This window comes from Asterias amurensis, chromosome 2 (assembly GCF_032118995.1).
Source record: "Asterias amurensis chromosome 2, ASM3211899v1".
NCBI lineage: Eukaryota > Metazoa > Echinodermata > Asteroidea > Forcipulatida > Asteriidae > Asterias > Asterias amurensis.
Window position 1 is genome coordinate 21,381,462 of NC_092649.1, and position 16,302 is coordinate 21,397,763.

At 39.0% G+C, this 16,302-nt stretch overlaps 1 protein-coding gene across 1 annotated transcript in view; it reads right to left on the minus strand.

The window, feature by feature from the left end:
• Nucleotides 1-16,302, minus strand: part of LOC139953692 (uncharacterized) — a 49,419-nt gene that overhangs the window by 3,133 nt on the left and 29,984 nt on the right. Inside the window, exons 17-30 of the mRNA XM_071953210.1 lie at nucleotides 15,803-16,091; nucleotides 13,824-14,371; nucleotides 12,984-13,144; nucleotides 12,105-12,241; nucleotides 11,664-11,719; nucleotides 10,895-11,055; nucleotides 9,277-9,387; nucleotides 8,285-8,423; nucleotides 6,853-7,113; nucleotides 5,645-5,933; nucleotides 3,702-4,246; nucleotides 2,487-2,865; nucleotides 1,420-1,518; nucleotides 641-1,009 (exon numbers count right to left, since the gene is read on the minus strand). Of these exons, the coding sequence (XP_071809311.1) occupies nucleotides 641-1,009; nucleotides 1,420-1,518; nucleotides 2,487-2,865; nucleotides 3,702-4,246; nucleotides 5,645-5,933; nucleotides 6,853-7,113; nucleotides 8,285-8,423; nucleotides 9,277-9,387; nucleotides 10,895-11,055; nucleotides 11,664-11,719; nucleotides 12,105-12,241; nucleotides 12,984-13,144; nucleotides 13,824-14,371; nucleotides 15,803-16,091 (3,544 nt within the window). The remainder of the gene's footprint in view (nucleotides 1-640; nucleotides 1,010-1,419; nucleotides 1,519-2,486; nucleotides 2,866-3,701; nucleotides 4,247-5,644; nucleotides 5,934-6,852; nucleotides 7,114-8,284; nucleotides 8,424-9,276; nucleotides 9,388-10,894; nucleotides 11,056-11,663; nucleotides 11,720-12,104; nucleotides 12,242-12,983; nucleotides 13,145-13,823; nucleotides 14,372-15,802; nucleotides 16,092-16,302) is intronic.

Here is a 16,302-nt window from a genome sequence, read left to right on the forward strand (position 1 = left end):
CATAAATCATGTGAAATTAATACTGATCGTACATGTAAATGGTTTTGCGGTAAAGTAGAACATCACTTTAAATAGGGGATTTAAAAGTTAAGCCGGCTCTTTTCAGAGCCACCACTCCTTCAAAAGAGTTTTTTCCCATGGTTGTACCCGCAAGTTTACTACTAATATTTATATTTATAGTTGCTCTGTAAAGTTAATCCATTCGATTGTACTTGGGGACCAATCCATTTTTAGATTTAAAATTAAATTTTTCATAATTTAAATGCTTAGGAAATATTTAAATAAGTTGATTGATCCCTAATTACAATCCTAACTTTTAAATTCCTCCCATTCAGAGTTTAGTGTAACTTGGACACCAACAAGGCGATCAGTATGTCAATATCAAAGCAGGATGTGTGACACCAAATCTGCTATATGAGGATATATTGGTCGAGATCTTGCAAAACAAAAAGACAAATGGAGAAATAGAGAAAACGCTTTAATAAATTTTATTTGTTATTTTGTATTGATTCCATAATTTTTTTTCATTTTATGAAACAAGTAGTTGTGTATATTTGTATAATTATTCAATATCATTTGTTCTTGTAATTTTTGGCTCATCTGCTGTTGGTTTTGTCAATATGAAAACTACTTTACTTACCGACAATGCCCTGTACATTCTGTGAGAGTCCACTCCCTTCGTTTAAGTGAAATCCCAAAGACCTTGGTTGGTTCCGAGATGCTTCATATCGACTCACTGTAAACTCAATACCTTTTTGCAATGTTATAGTTGCCATGTGGCCATCAACATTAACTCCAATATTTCCAACTTGCAGCCTGGTATTGACGTCCCATTGAAGACGGTAGTCTGTATTAATAGTGATCGTTGAGGGCGTAAACCGTATTCTCACAGTGTTGCCACGTTGTCTGGTGCTAAACACTGCGCCTATTTCATCAATGTACGTTTTTTGCCCCTGAACTCCATTTTGTTGAGAGGGTTCTGCAATAATTTTGGCGTTGACATACATTCCTGAAAGTCGAATATTCTTGCTGTTATATTCGTCAAACATGACCGTTTATTCCAATATTATTTACATGATTGAGATAATGTCCTAGGGAATGCTGTCCACTGGTGATTCTGTACCCCAAGGGGAAATTAACATGGGCTGAGGAGGATGATTCAATTTCAATAGAGGGCGCTATCAGAAGAAGTGTGTTCACAGCGTTCCATAATGGAGGGACCGAATCTCCAGGGGGACAGAGATTCGGTCCCCCCATTGGAAATTACGAGGGCTGTTGGAGGATGATTCAAAAGAGGGCGCTATCAAAAACAGTTTGTACACAGTTAGCCATTCATGCCATAGAGGGGGACAGAATCTCCTGCCAAACCGGCAACAAAGTGACTGGTTGTAAGATTGACAAAGAGTGAACCCTACATACCTTTGGACCTGTCCTTCACTAAGCTAATGACGTCACCAGAATCTCCACCAATGTCAAAGCATAGTGATAGTTGGACCTTCAACTTGCTATTTCCACCACCTGTGGGTAAATGATATCATTTCAATATTTAGTGATGGGTAAGATGTTCGTGTACGCCTTTGTACTTAAAAGTCTTGTACTATTTCAAATCAAAACAATTGGCCTAGCATAAAAATGCTGCAGTTTTCAGTGTAAACACATACTAATTCACATTTACAACAGAAATTGTAAACTGTTTTGGGTCAAACTGTCCTATTAAACATCTGGAAAGGGTATGAGCTTTGCAAAAACTGTGATATCAACCTTACAAATTAATGAGTTATTCACGTTTTCTGACGGTCTGCTGGCTGCAGTACATGGTGTCATTCGGGTAACTCTGACTAGGCATAGTAGGGTTACACAAGGAATCAATCGCTTCCAAATGTCCTTTCGGTTGACTCAACATATTTATAAATGGTATTCACTAACTAAACTGTGATGTTTGTCGTACTGTACTCTTTGAAATGAGTTAGAAATAAAAGCGGGTGTAAGCTGCGTCAAACAGTCAGTACTTTGCCTGTATAGTCTGATATTTTTAATGAGGTGCCTATTGCCTTAATCTCCATTTTGTTGATGTTGAAGGAACACGTTGCCTTGGATCGGACGAGATGGTCTTTGAAAAGCGTTTCAAACCGTTCGTTATGAAATGCAAATGGTTAGATAGATAATTTAAAATTAGAATATATTTGTCCACAGAAACATACCTCGAAAGCGCACGGTTTTCCTTTTACCTCGAGAAGAAACACGGTCAGCCACTTTAAGGATCGTTAACATTTTTACTCCTTAAAATTGGTAACCGTGTTAGTTCGCGACATAAAAGGAAAACCGTGCAATTCCGAGGCATTTTTCTGTGGATAATTTTATTCTAATTTTAAATTATCTATCTCACCCTTTGCATTTCATAACAAACTGTTTCAAAAGCTTTTCAAAGACCAAGTCGACGGATCCAAGGCAACGTGTTCCTTTAACCGTGTACTCCACTGACATACCTCCTGAACCTGTGTTGGGTGAACCACCACCACCACCACCAGTAGCAGTTGATTCGTATGAGATAACACTGAGTGCTTGAGCTATTCCATCACGTACATCAGTCGGTAACTCCTGCTCCCATACATTCAAACCAACATCTCCCTGATGGTTGACGTGAGATGAGCCGTGAGATGAGCCTTGTTCACTCACCGTCATCCGCGTGTAGGGATTCAGATAGGAGTAATGCAGTGAGGTATCAGTGATTTCTCGCTGGATAACTGGGTTGGGATTCTCAGATGCATCTCGTTCACGTTCCATGGACTGAATCATGAGGTATGCCCAGATACGTTCAACAATGTCATCAGGGATTGATGGGTCCAGGAGAATGCGAGACGGAACCTGCAGGTAATAATAACAAATACAATTAACTAGATTTATATACCACAAATTACAAAGGATGCAATGCGCTTTATATATTAAGGAGACAAGATAGAGCAAACTGATGTTGACAACCAGCTACAGCTTTAAGAACCGGTGTGTCTTGACATCCTTTTTGATTGGGACGGTGAGACCGTGCCTTCGAGGCAGCAGTTGAAAAAGCTCTCCCACCGTCTAGTTTACGTGACTTATTCACCACGAAGATGGCATAATAGCTTCGAAGGGAGTAAGGGCAGTTGTGGATTTCAAATAGTAAAGAGAGATTATCTGGAACCCTGTGATGATTTACTGATTTGTAGGGCTATAGGGCTATAGGTATGGACCAGTGTGCAGAACTTGATTCATTGGGCCATATGGAGCCAGCGTAATTGTCTTTTAGGGGTGGTGTGGTATTGGCATCTCGCTGATAAGCCTGGCAGTCACGAGAAATGTATTTCACAGAGACGCCATTCAGCAAACTAATGGCCGCAGTCCAGCTTGGACAGGATCAGGGCACGGATTGCATTGTGGCAAGCATCAAAACAAAACCAAAACCATCAGCTCATGGGACTACTCTCGGTGAATGTCTATTCCTACCATCAGCTCATGGGACTACTCTCGGTGAATGTCTATTCATAGTGATGACAATATTGCAAATTTGTACCGAAAGTCTCACCACAATAACAACTAACATGGATTCCTTACTTCTTACAAACCCCAACTTTTATATTACATAGATTTTTAAAAAAGACCACAATCTGTCAATGACAGAACGCTCCGCTTCAACAACAACATAAAATAGCTAAGACTATACTTACAGCTGTACTGGTGTCTAGTGCTAGCGATACTTCACTGCTGTTTGATGTCTTTCCATAAATAATTGATCTCAGTACATGATTCGATAGTCGGTTCTCATCTAGTTTACCAACCACTACAATCTCTGATCCATTGAAGTAGTTGGGGAAGAATCGCTCGCTGAGTGTGTTAGGTACTACACCGTTAGAGTAATAGAACTGCACATCATATAATAAGGGTGTGGCAACCTCTTCATAGAAGCCTTCAAGAAGCATACTAGCATCAGCTCTCTCAGGAATCCGCCTAGCTATACCGTGATTGTTAAGAGCCAGACGATTCAAGAACCCAAAATCAGCATCTTCACCAAACGCAAGACAGAAGAGTGAGTAGTCCCCCTTGATTGCATCTTGAACGTTGCGCTGTATTTCTCTTTTATCTATTTCTCCATATGTTGGTTCACCGTCAGTCAGAACCACCAGCATAGATATCACCTTTGCACCGCGGACTTTCTCACTTTCTCGTCTGAGCATTTTGACGCCCTCAAGAATTGCATCGTTCAAATTGGTAGCTGCAATCAAAAAAGAAAAATTGTGTTTTATCAAGATGATTTTTAGGGTTAAATGTTTGATCATTATGCTCCAGAGTTAAGGGCTGTCTAATTTTATTCTGCTAGTTTCGAAATTTAATAACCTCAAAGAGACCACGTTTTGAGATTTAAAGACACTGGACACCTTTGGTAACTGTCAAAGACCAGTCGTCTCACTTAAGTATCTCAACATATGCACAAAATAACAAACCCGTGAAAGTTTGAGCTGGTCGTTGTCGTTGGGAGAAAATAATGGAAAAAAAACACCCTTGTCACACGAAGTTGTGTGCTTTCAGATACTTGATTGCAAGACCTCAAAATCAAATCCTGATGTCTCGAAAATTATTTCTTTCTCGAAAACTACGTTACTTCAGAGGGAGCCGTTTCTCACAATGTTTTATACTATCAACAGCTCTCCATTGCTTGTTACCAAGCAAGTTTTTATGCTAACAACTATTGTGAGTAATTGTCACTAGGGTCTAACACCTAAGTTTATTCTAGCCAGTATTGACACGCTCTCCATAACCTCAGAGAGATCACGTATTGAGATTTAAGGATTATTTTCAATGCCTGTCATTCGTTAAGCTCTGAATAAAACTCCTTTACATGCTTAATAGTTTCCAATACATACAAGAACCATGCAATTTTATCAAATGAGGTAATTCCACCAGCAATTAGGCACTCATTTCGTTTTAGAAGTGCTTGATTCGATTGAAGCAACCTAAATAAAAGATGTTGAACTTAGGTTTTCAAATTCTATTTTATCAACTTCGACAGTCTTTGAGACAAAAATAATGTTATGAGGTCATTGAAATTCACGTCTTTGTTAGATAATTAAAGGCACTGCCGTCGATTTCACAAAGAGTTAGGACTCATCTTATCTCGAGTTAGGAAGAGTAACTCGTCTTAACTTAGGATTAATCTTAAGGTCTGCATGCTACAGTGCAGGGTTGAGGCTCGCCCTAAGTCCTAAGATTAGTCTTGAGTTAGGAAGGGTTTTGTGAAATCGACGGCAGGTCACTATTGTTTATTACTCAAAAATACTTGTAAGCATATAAACCTTCTCGGTAACGAGTAATGGAGAGCTATTGATAGTACAAAACATTGTAAGAAACCACTCCTCTGAAGTGACATAGTTTTTCAGGTAATCTCTCACTCATAACAGGCCTGAAGCCTTTTATTAGGCATCTGAAAGCACACAAGTTTGTGCAACAAGGGTGTTATTTTCTTTCATCACTCTCTTGCAACTTGGATGACCAAATGAGCCAGAATTTCACAAATTTGTTTTTTTATGCATAGGATACACCAAGTGAGAAAACTAGTCTTTGGAAATTGCCAAAGCTCCCCAGTGCCTTTAACTATTTTGATTGGAAATCTCACCGTCTGATACTTGCAGGTTATCCACATATTCTTTGGTATACTGGATAATTGGCAGCGTAGCTTCAACCATCTTATAGCGGTCCAGGAACAGTACTTGGTTTGAGAAGGGCAGAATGTTGAACTTATCTCCCGGAGCGATATCGTCAAGGATCGTATGGAGTGCAGCTTTAACCTGCGATAGTTTAGTACCTTCCATGGAGCTGCTTATGTCAATCACAAACACAACATGTTTCCTCAACACTGGGAGATGAGATGGGGAAAAGAACTGCACGAAGTAGTCATTTAACACCTGCGATGAAATGATATCACAGCAAAATCAGACATCGGCAGAATGTTAACTTCACAACCCCCTTGTGACTTTAGAAGGTGAGATTCGGTATATTATGGGTTTTTAAATGGCGGTCATCTTGGAAACCCAAGATGGCCCCCGTCATGGTAAAGTGGTTCCTATCAACAATGTAAAGCTCAGGTAATGAGGAGCATATAGAGTAAAAGTTTGTGCTTTTGTCTGGAATGTCCAAATCCATTCGCAATTGATGCCCGACTATTTTGGAATTAAACACATCACACACCTTCACATTGCTTCCCTTAGCCAATAAACCGATCCATTAAGCCCCGCCCCATTACATACTGACCAACCACAATCCATTGCGCAACCAGAAGTCCGACAAATTAAGATCTGACATACGTGCGCGTATGCTTGGCATTGGAGAGACCCACGTGTTCTTGCTCACACGTGCGCCGTAGGTGGAGCCTAATGGATCGGTGTATCCATATGTCCTAAATCTGGTTAAAGGCCCTAAAAGGACGTTAGCCACAAGGACTTTGATTTGGTCATGTCCCCTACACTTTGAAACTTTTGTTTCTGAAACATTTCGTCACTTGAGTACGGAAGCGTTTTGCCGCCACATGAATAAAACAAATCTCTTATCGTGTACGGACACGATAAGTTATCGTGGAGTTATTACGTACTTTGGTTTGCATCATTCCCATTCAGTTTGTGTTGGACCGCTTCTAAAAAACTACACACCCGATTCTTAATTTCGTTTCAGCTCTTTGAGACTCGTTAAGCATTGAATACATATAAGCCTTCTGATGACCCTATGTTGACTTTTACTTCCGTATCAATCGTTGGACAATATCGCAAGAAGTACACACCCGATTTTAAAACCCTTTTACTTAAAGACTTCCCTTGCGTGTTTACCTACCTGTATGTCGCCAGCATCATTAGCATGGTTGACATCATATTCCACAATGAAGTTACCCATGACACCATCAGTACTAAGGTGTTGCTGTTGCCTTCTACTGGGTCTGTAAGACACTTTGCATATGTGCTGGTTAGGGCGTGTCGTTAGCTGTGGTAGGCGAGCAGTGCTATCTACGAGTGAGCGGTCCGTTAGGTAGGCATTACACCAATTTACACCCTGGGGTTCAATAATGCTCACATCCACGCCTAGGTTGTTCACAACCTGTGCAGAAAACACAATATTAAAGCCATTATACACTTTCGGTAAACAGTATTGTCCAAGTCCCACACTTCGTGTATCACAACTTATATATAAAATAACAAACCTGTGAAAATTTAGGCTCAATCGGTCATCGGAGTCAGGAGAAAAAAAACGGGAAAACCCACTCTTGTATCCGCGCGTTTCGCCGTGTCATGACATGTGTTTAAAATAAATCTGTAATTCTCGCTAACGAGAATTTATATTGTTTTCTCCAAAAGTAAAGCATTTCATGGACTAATATTTCAAGAGAAGTCTTTCACCATTACCTTCTGTAAACCATGGAGCAATAAACTGTAAACCCTGTAAGTTATTTGTAAATCTGTGAACTTTTTTTGTTTTTTTCTGTACTGAAAGGGTCCAATGGCTTTAAAAAGCATGTTATATGGGTGTTCATGAAAAGTTACATTACCATGTCATTATAATTATTTTGAAATGTTCTGTATCAAAATTTGATGTAACATTCAACTACTGGGTGTGTCATGGTCGAGCGGTCAAGAGCACTGAATTCAAACTTTGGTGTTTCTGATCACCAGAGTGTGGGTTCGAATCCCCAGCCGTGACACTTGTGTTCTTATGCAAGACACTTAACCATTGCTTCGTTCTTCGGATGGAACGTTTGCCATTGGTCCCCAGGGTTGTGTAACACACTTAAAAGAACCCACTGCACTTATTGAAAAGAGAAGGGGCTTGCCCCGGTGTTACTGGTTTGATTGGCAGCATATTGCGCCACAGCACCTTGAAAACCATTGTACATGTTGCTATTATAATTCACAGGAAAGTACTGTATTTTAAAGCACCTCGAAGCGTACTGAGTGGTATGAGCGCTATATAATATAAGAAACCACTGTTCATTATTCAACTATTTTTCGATCAGGGCCTAATTTCATAGAGCTGCTAAGCACAAATATTTGCTCAGCATGAAATTTCTTCCTTGATAAAAACAGGACTACCAACCAAATTTCCATTTGTTGCACATTGCTTTTTACTGGTATTCAGCTGTTGTTTGCTTATCCTGTAAATCACTTGGAAGTTTGGTTGGTAATCCTGTTTTTATTGAGGCAAAATTTTCATACTCAGCAAATTTTTGTGCTTAGCCCCTCTGTGAAATAGGGCCCTGGTCATTTGACTGTACCTGCCCTGGGAAGATGGGTATGGGATGATAGTACATGCCTCTACGCCTTGGCAACAGCATCTGGTAGGTCAGCTCAAAATCAGCCGAAGCACCAGGCTCAAGCTTGACCGACACTAGAAACACTTTGCTCTCTGCGTCTCTGTAATGAGGCATTACATTAGATGAGGATTAATGGGGTTAATAATAATACATAATAGTGATACTAATAATAATAATAATTGATTGAACTTATATTGCGCTCTCTCCAGCACCAGCCTGTTAGAGAGCGCATAACAAAATCAATTCTAGTAAGAAACTTAAAATTATGAAAATTAATCCAATCAAATCCTTAACAAGCTTAATGAGGAATACTTGGTGAAAAGAACATGCATATGGCACGAGGATAAAAGTATAATCAGAGTGTGCTACCAACAATAACTAACGAAACAGAAACATGGACAACAACAAAACTTATACAGCATAAACTCTGTACAGCTGAAGAGCAAAGGAGAGACGAATGCTACATATCTCAATTAAAGACAGGATTGAATAATTATAATTACGAAAGAAAACTGGAGTAAGAGACATACTGACAATAAAACAAGCTAAATGGAGATGGACTGAACACACTGCCCGAAAAAATGACAGTAGATGGAAAACAAGAATAACGGATGGCAACCAAGGACAGGGAAAGGGAACAGAGGTAGACAGAGAAGAAGATGGAGAGATGACATCAGGGTAAATGCAGGAACAACATGGACTAGAACTTAAAGAAAAACAAATGAGAAAAACAAATGAGAAAAACAAATGAATCACAGTGGATTGGGACCCAGACATGTCTTTAAAAAAAAATTATAGTTTTTGTTAATGCTTTTACTGAACATATCTAATAGTACTTTTTAAATAAAAAACAATATTTGAAATCACACCGAAATTGACATTTCATTATCAAGCCTCTTCAATCATACGGGGAATCTTCATTTATTGTTATTATGAGCTTTGAAATATCTTACAGTTCTGTAATGAAGGCACCACCCTGTGAGATTTCTAAGTTGCCACGATGTAATGTGATATTCTGACTCTTCTCGTTTGCTACACCGTAGTACGTCTTGCCATCCACAGTCCTATGGCAAAACAAATTGAAAGTCCTCATCAGTAACATAAATATGCGATGTGTGTTGGTCTCAGGACTATTGAATCCATGGTTATCTGATGTTTCTTCTCTGAAGGCACTGGCCTGTTGGGAGTTACCCAAAATGATTGTTAGCATAACAAATTTCTTGTTATTGAGCAATGGAGAGTGCTTTTGATAGTAGAAATCATTGTTAGAAACGTCTCCCTCTGAAGTAGTATAGTTTTTGAGAAAGAGGTAAAATACTTATCTTCAAGTACGCGCTAATCCTCCAATCAGATTCGCAGAATGTTGTGGTGATAAAAACCTATATTGCACGGCTAATATCACTACCTGCGTCTTGTGTGTTCTATGGTCATGCGCCGAGTTTGCTTGAAGATAAATACATTATCACACGCGCGCTCGTGGAAATACGGAAAAATATAGCGCGTCTTTGTCCCATATCCAACTCGGCCTTCGGCCTTGTTGGATATGGGACGCAGAAGCGCTACATTTTTCCGTATTCCACTCTCGTTAGTGTGATAACTTATAATGTCTGAAGCACGCAAATTGGTGCATCAAAGGTTGGTCTGTCATTATTATCTCGCAACTTCAATGACCAATAGAGTCCAAATTTGTACAGGTTTGTTGTTTCATGCATATGTTGAGATACACCAAGTGAGAATACTGGTCTTTGACAATTACCAAATGTGTCCAATGCTATTTAAAGTTGTGTTTAGCGTTGATGAATAAAAATGATCTGAAGAGAGAACACTAGAGGTCTAAAATTACACAACACCAGTCGTATTCAGAGATTTGTCTCACATTGTGTTGGAGATGATGGGCCATCATTGCATCATATTTCAATAAATCAATGGCCAATGGTACTTTCAATAGTACTATAGTAGGCCTAAATTGGGGGTCGAATTAGATGAAAATAGAAGATCGTCACAAGGGGAGAATCAGAAAAATGTGAAGTCCTCAATATTTTGTATATCTATGCTAATACTTATCAAAGCCATTCAGCATCTGGACAAGGTGAGAAGGCAATGAAGAAATTTCAGTTTTAGATGTGGGAGGAAAATCACAGAGAATCATCCCAGGGGACACCCACGCAGTCCGATAGGGACTGAAAACCCGATCCACAAAAGGCGAGGCAAGACACCACTACACCAACCCGACTCCCTAAACTTGACCAATTCAAGAACCAACTCAGCAGTAGTGCAGTTAATTACGATCCTATAAGCTAAAGTACACCTAGATAATTTTCTATACCTTCCGTCCAGGTAGTAGTTAAAAGGCAGGACAGTTCTTTACAGAACTGAGAAGTCTCCCGAACATCCGATAAATCTAATCCGAGGAAGTAAAATAAGAAAGACCAGTCTCTAAGAACAAACTCTACCTGGCAAGTAGATACACACATGGTGTTACCGCAAATATATATTGATATCCCACCATGCAATGCCTCAAATCATACATATATACTTCTTTGTTATTTAGTTTAAAACTAATATACATACAAAGTAAAGTTAGTGACGTATGCTGGTAGTGGAATCTTCTGTCTAAATACAGCCCAACCAGCTTGGCTTCCAGTATTCTCCAATGTAGAACTGATGGTGGTCGTAGCAAATCTCAGTACAATGTCAGAGTCAATGTTTAAACTCTTTATTTCAATGCCATCCTGTAACACAAAATGAAATCAATTATGAGTTGAGCAAAATAAAACCAACAACTTTCATCATGTTCATACACATTGTTATGCACAAAACCAAACGCCATCCTGTAACACTACAGTTTATCACACAAGCGAGTGGATTACGAAAAATATATATTGCTTCTGCGTCCCTTATCCAACGAGACCAAAAACGTATTTATCTTCAACCAAATTTGGCCCGAAGTTAGAATACACAAGACGCAAGGTGTGATATGGTCCATGCAATATGGGTTTATATCACACTCCTTGTTGCCATGGATCGACCAATCAGAATCAAGGATTCAAGCCTACTTGAAGATAAAAAATGTAAAAAAGTTTGGGTTGAACAAAATAAAATCTACAACTTCACAACTTTCAAACACATCATTATGCAAACAAACAAAACTGTTTGCTTCTATACTTGCAATTCTGATGCTAAAACACTGTACAGTATAATAAGAAGTTGTTATAACTTTGGCTTACTGTTGGAGCAAGAGTTGTGCTTCGCAATCGTCTTATTAATATTCAATATTGGACTGATTTGTAATTCAAATTCTTCCAATAAACTGTTTGTTATAACTCAGTTATTTACTCACCGAACTCTGCGTAGCCACATTGAGGGGATCGTCATGAACCACTACTGGAGGTTGCACTAGAATCCAAACACAAAACATCTCTTATAGACAGTTAAAACATGCGCCTAATTATGTAGATGTGTGTGTTATAAAAGATTCAATCATCAGACAGAGATTTGTGAGGCTTTTAAGCCTTGTAATATATTTGTGATCATATATATTCACCTGTTTAGAAATTGAAACCAGTCTCAGAGAGTGTACCAGTACCGTTAAAAGCCGTATGCTCTGGTGTGAGCAATTTTGTTGCGCTTAGCTACTTTTTGACTGTATAAAAGCAGCTCTATGAAATTGGGTCATGGTATCATTATTCAATAATTGGTTAATCAATCACATGAAAACAAGTATAAGAAAAGTGAGTGCAGAATATATAAAGAAGATGTAAGCCTGACTGCTGGACTGTACCTGGTATTTCTTCGAGTAGACCTCGTAGTATATCCATAGTTGTTCCTGTATGTATGATGGAAGGTGGTTGTACGTCAATTCTTGACTGGCCTCGACTCGTCAGAGACAATGGAGTTAACGGAGTCACAAAATTATAACTGCAACAAATTTTAATCACAAAAAAATTTAAAACACATTTTTAGTCCATTTGCTATCACAATCAACATTTTGATTCTTGGGTCGAATGATAATTTATCATCGTCATAGAAACCAAATTTTGCGTAGTTGGGCGAAGGTAAAGTTTAAATTCATAAAATCATTTTCCCACTATATAAATTACTGCTAATGAATCTTGAGCATAATTTTCCAAACTCTGTTATTTCGTTTATTTCTTTATCTAAAGGCACGAGACTTATTACTTAATAATTATCAGCCTGAAAACTTACTTGATTGACGAGCAACGGACAGCTGTTGATAGTATAAAACATTATGAGTGAAGTAACATAAATGGTGTTTGAAGCTTTGCATAGTGTGAAGAATAATAAGAAGTAACTATGAATACAAAATAGTAAAAAGAGATGTAGAACCATCTCTTTTGAGGAAGTGTTGGCGCGGAAACATAGCTTTTTTACATAGAAGTAATTTCTCACTAAAAAAATAAAACTTCAGGCCTGAAGCCTTTTAGTGGGCATCTGAAAGCACAACACATTATTTATGCAACAATGGTGTTTTTAATTGAGCCCAAATTTGCACAGGTTTGTTACTTTATGATTACTTATGTTGAGATACACCAAGTGAGAATAATGGTCTTTGACAATTACCAAAGGTGTCAAGTGTCTTTAAAGCGTTGTTTGTCTGACAGAAATAAAACACTTTTCTAACAACCGAGTATTTTCTTACCTTATAGCCAGTTCAGCAATTCTATCAGCTAGTGTCTGGCGTATTGTAGCATCTTCAGTGATGGCATATTGATTAATCAAGTCTTGGAAGGTTTTGATTGCCCATATTCTCTGCACAACATCAGTTACTGTATGATCGCTATTCAGTTCTGGTCGAGTAATCTGCATTAGAAAACATAACGGTAGTGGGTAAGTATATTGTTTAATGATTTGGGGTTTAACAAAGACAAATTGAACAGAGTGGGACTCGAACCAGCAACCTCCGGATAAACGTACCGGCGCTCTACCAACTGAGCTATCTATCCCTGTGTTGGCGATTCCCTATTTTGTCAACATCTTTGTTCGGGATGCCAGTCAGAAACCATACAACCATTTACTGCCAGGGATCACACCCAAAATATGATCCGACCTGAGAAGCGGCAGGCAGGGAATCACTTTAAGGGGATGCGACTTTTTGTTTCAGATATCAAATATTATTAACCACAAGGGATACTGACTGGGTATATTGTTAATAACTTTTGTAACCCACGTTTCAGACAGCGGCGGAAGAGTTGCGCCAAACAATACATTAGGAGCGACTCTAGGTCGACACAAACAAACTTTGGTTTCAGACAGGCAAACTTAACATTGGCTCGAATCATGACAAGATCAACGTCTGAAACCAAGGCGATCCTTCTTTCAACTTCTAGCGCGTCCAGTGCCCTATAGCTGTTTCAGGCATTAAACTTTTACATGTAGGCCTACTTAATTCAGAAGTTGGTTTGTCTCGACTCTGGAGCGCCTGTCTGAAACGGGTGTATACATTCTCTTGTTGGTGTGTTTAAAGTGACCTAATGCTTACTCTGATATCTTGCCTACTGTTTCCTTGATACGCCTGTCCCATTGCAGTCTGTCCAGTCACGCTGCCTTGTAACATATTGGATGTTGGACGATCAACCACCTTCCCAGCAACTGATACTTCCGACCCCTCAAAGTAGAACGGGAATGTCCATCGAGTCAGATCCTCAGGGTTAGAAACCCCCGGCTCGTACTCAAAGTCCACGTCAAAGATAACCGGGCGCGATACGTCAAAATAGGCGTTTTGTAGCTGTTTGCTAGCATCGGCTGTTTCGTAGATCCTTCTCGCGGAGCCTTGATTCTGAAGAGCCAGTTGTATAAGTAAATCAAAGGATACATTACGTCCGAACCCAAGGGAAAACAGTGCATGTTTTCCGTTGATAGCTTGAGTAATAGCTTGGATGAGTTCCCTATGGTCTGTGATACCAATCGTTGGTTGACCGTCAGACAAGACGTACATCATGGATAGGATCTGGTCATTGTCGCTGGTAAACCGCGATTGGAGATCCAGTAAAGCGTCTGCTTGTAACACGGCATCACCCAGATTAGTTTCTGAAACAAATTCAATATAATTCATAACATACATGTATTTATATGACATGACAGCTTCAGACTTGAAGTCGAATAGTTTTTTAAAGATTATTTAAAGGAAAACGCTACCTTGGATTGGTCGAGTTGGTCTTTGAAAAGTGTTCGTAACCATTTGTTATAAAATGCATACATGGTTAGAAAGATGTTTTAAAAGTAGAATACAATGATCCACACACATTTGCCTCGAAATTGCGTGGTTTTCCTCTTGCTTTGCAAACTAACACGGTCGGCCATAAATTTTGACTCCCATAAATGGCCGACCGTGTTTGTCAACGAGGTAAAAGGAAAACCACGCAATTTCGAGTCATACTTTGTGTGGATCATTATATTCTACTTTTAAAACATCTTTCTAATCATATGCATTTTATAACAAATGGTTACAAACGCTTTTCAAAGACCAACTCGACCAATCCAATGCAAAATACGGATGGTCTATGGGTCTTCGAGACACGTCTTACTACAATTTGTTATTACTTATACCAAATTGCCGCATTTGCATTGTTGCAAGGTTCAAAGAAGTTTTAGAAATAATTGCGAGTTTGAATTGAATTAGATTGAATTGTCTTAAAAAGTATGAATACGATTGGTTTTGACTATGGAAATTAATGGCAATTTAACTTACGGGACATGAAGAAGTAGGCCTTGTACAGCACTTTTGGATAGTTTAAATGCATTTTGAGGAATATTTCACTTCGAAGTATGGTTATGGCAAAAGATATCACTTTTGTCCCCAAAACTGATATAAGAAGCATTACTGCGGTAACGCTTCTCAGATTGTGTATTCTTATGGGGATTATTCTTCCTGCGTGGACATATTCACTACGGAGTTTCGGCGATATCTCAAAAACGCATTCACCTTTTGAACTGATATTTTCACAGATTAGTGTACGACTACATTCGTCCTAGACTAGATTGATACAATCGAAAAACCAAAATGTATACACTGACTCTAAGGCCCAATACATGTATGTCACATGAGGCAATCTACAGGCAACCAGTTACAGGCAACCTCTAAGAAGAAAAGACATTGGATCACATTTCAATGTACACATAGTATTCTTGGGGTTATTATTCATGTGCTGCTAGCATACACTGCAGTTGGTTGCCTCCAAGTTACCAGTAGAAGTTTCCTCGTGAGAGAAGGCCCAAAAGGTAAAGAACTGGCAGCCGATTTCACGAAATGCTAGGATTAATCCGATCCTAAGTTAGGATGAGTAACTTTTCCTAATTAAGGATGAGTTCAATGCGTCCTGACGCCTATAGATACAGAACTTAACTCGTCCTACATGAAGTCCTAAGATTAACTGCTAAGTTAGGAAGAGTTTGGTGAAATCGACAACTGGCACAGTAAGGTAATACGAAACCCTTAAAACTGGCAACACAACACTTTACCTCCTTGGTCTATAAGACCATCTACAAATGTTTTAGCAGCTTCGATGTTCCTTCGTGAAGCCGTTACCAGTGCATTGCGTCTCCAGTATTGAACATCGTCTGAGAATACCAGGATATTAAATCGATCGTTGGGTCCCAGATCATCAAGAATAATCTTAAGAGCTTCTTTAACTTGACGTAGTTTAGTTCCGGCCATGGAGCTACTGATGTCAATGACAAATACAACCTGTTTATCGGCATGCTCGAAGTTACTCGGTGAAAAGAAGTGCACAAAATGGTCATCATCCACCTGTATACACAATGTAAACCAGTTGATGGTTATTCATTCCAAACATTTGTACAGAACTTCAAAACAATACTTTGGCTACTAAGCCCGATTCATATACTTCTTACGACTTTTTGACGTCACAAATTCGCATTGAATAGTTTTGAGACATTCGCAGCGAAACCGGAGCTATGACCTCAACACTCTAAGTATTCATGTTCGCAGAAAGTGTGAA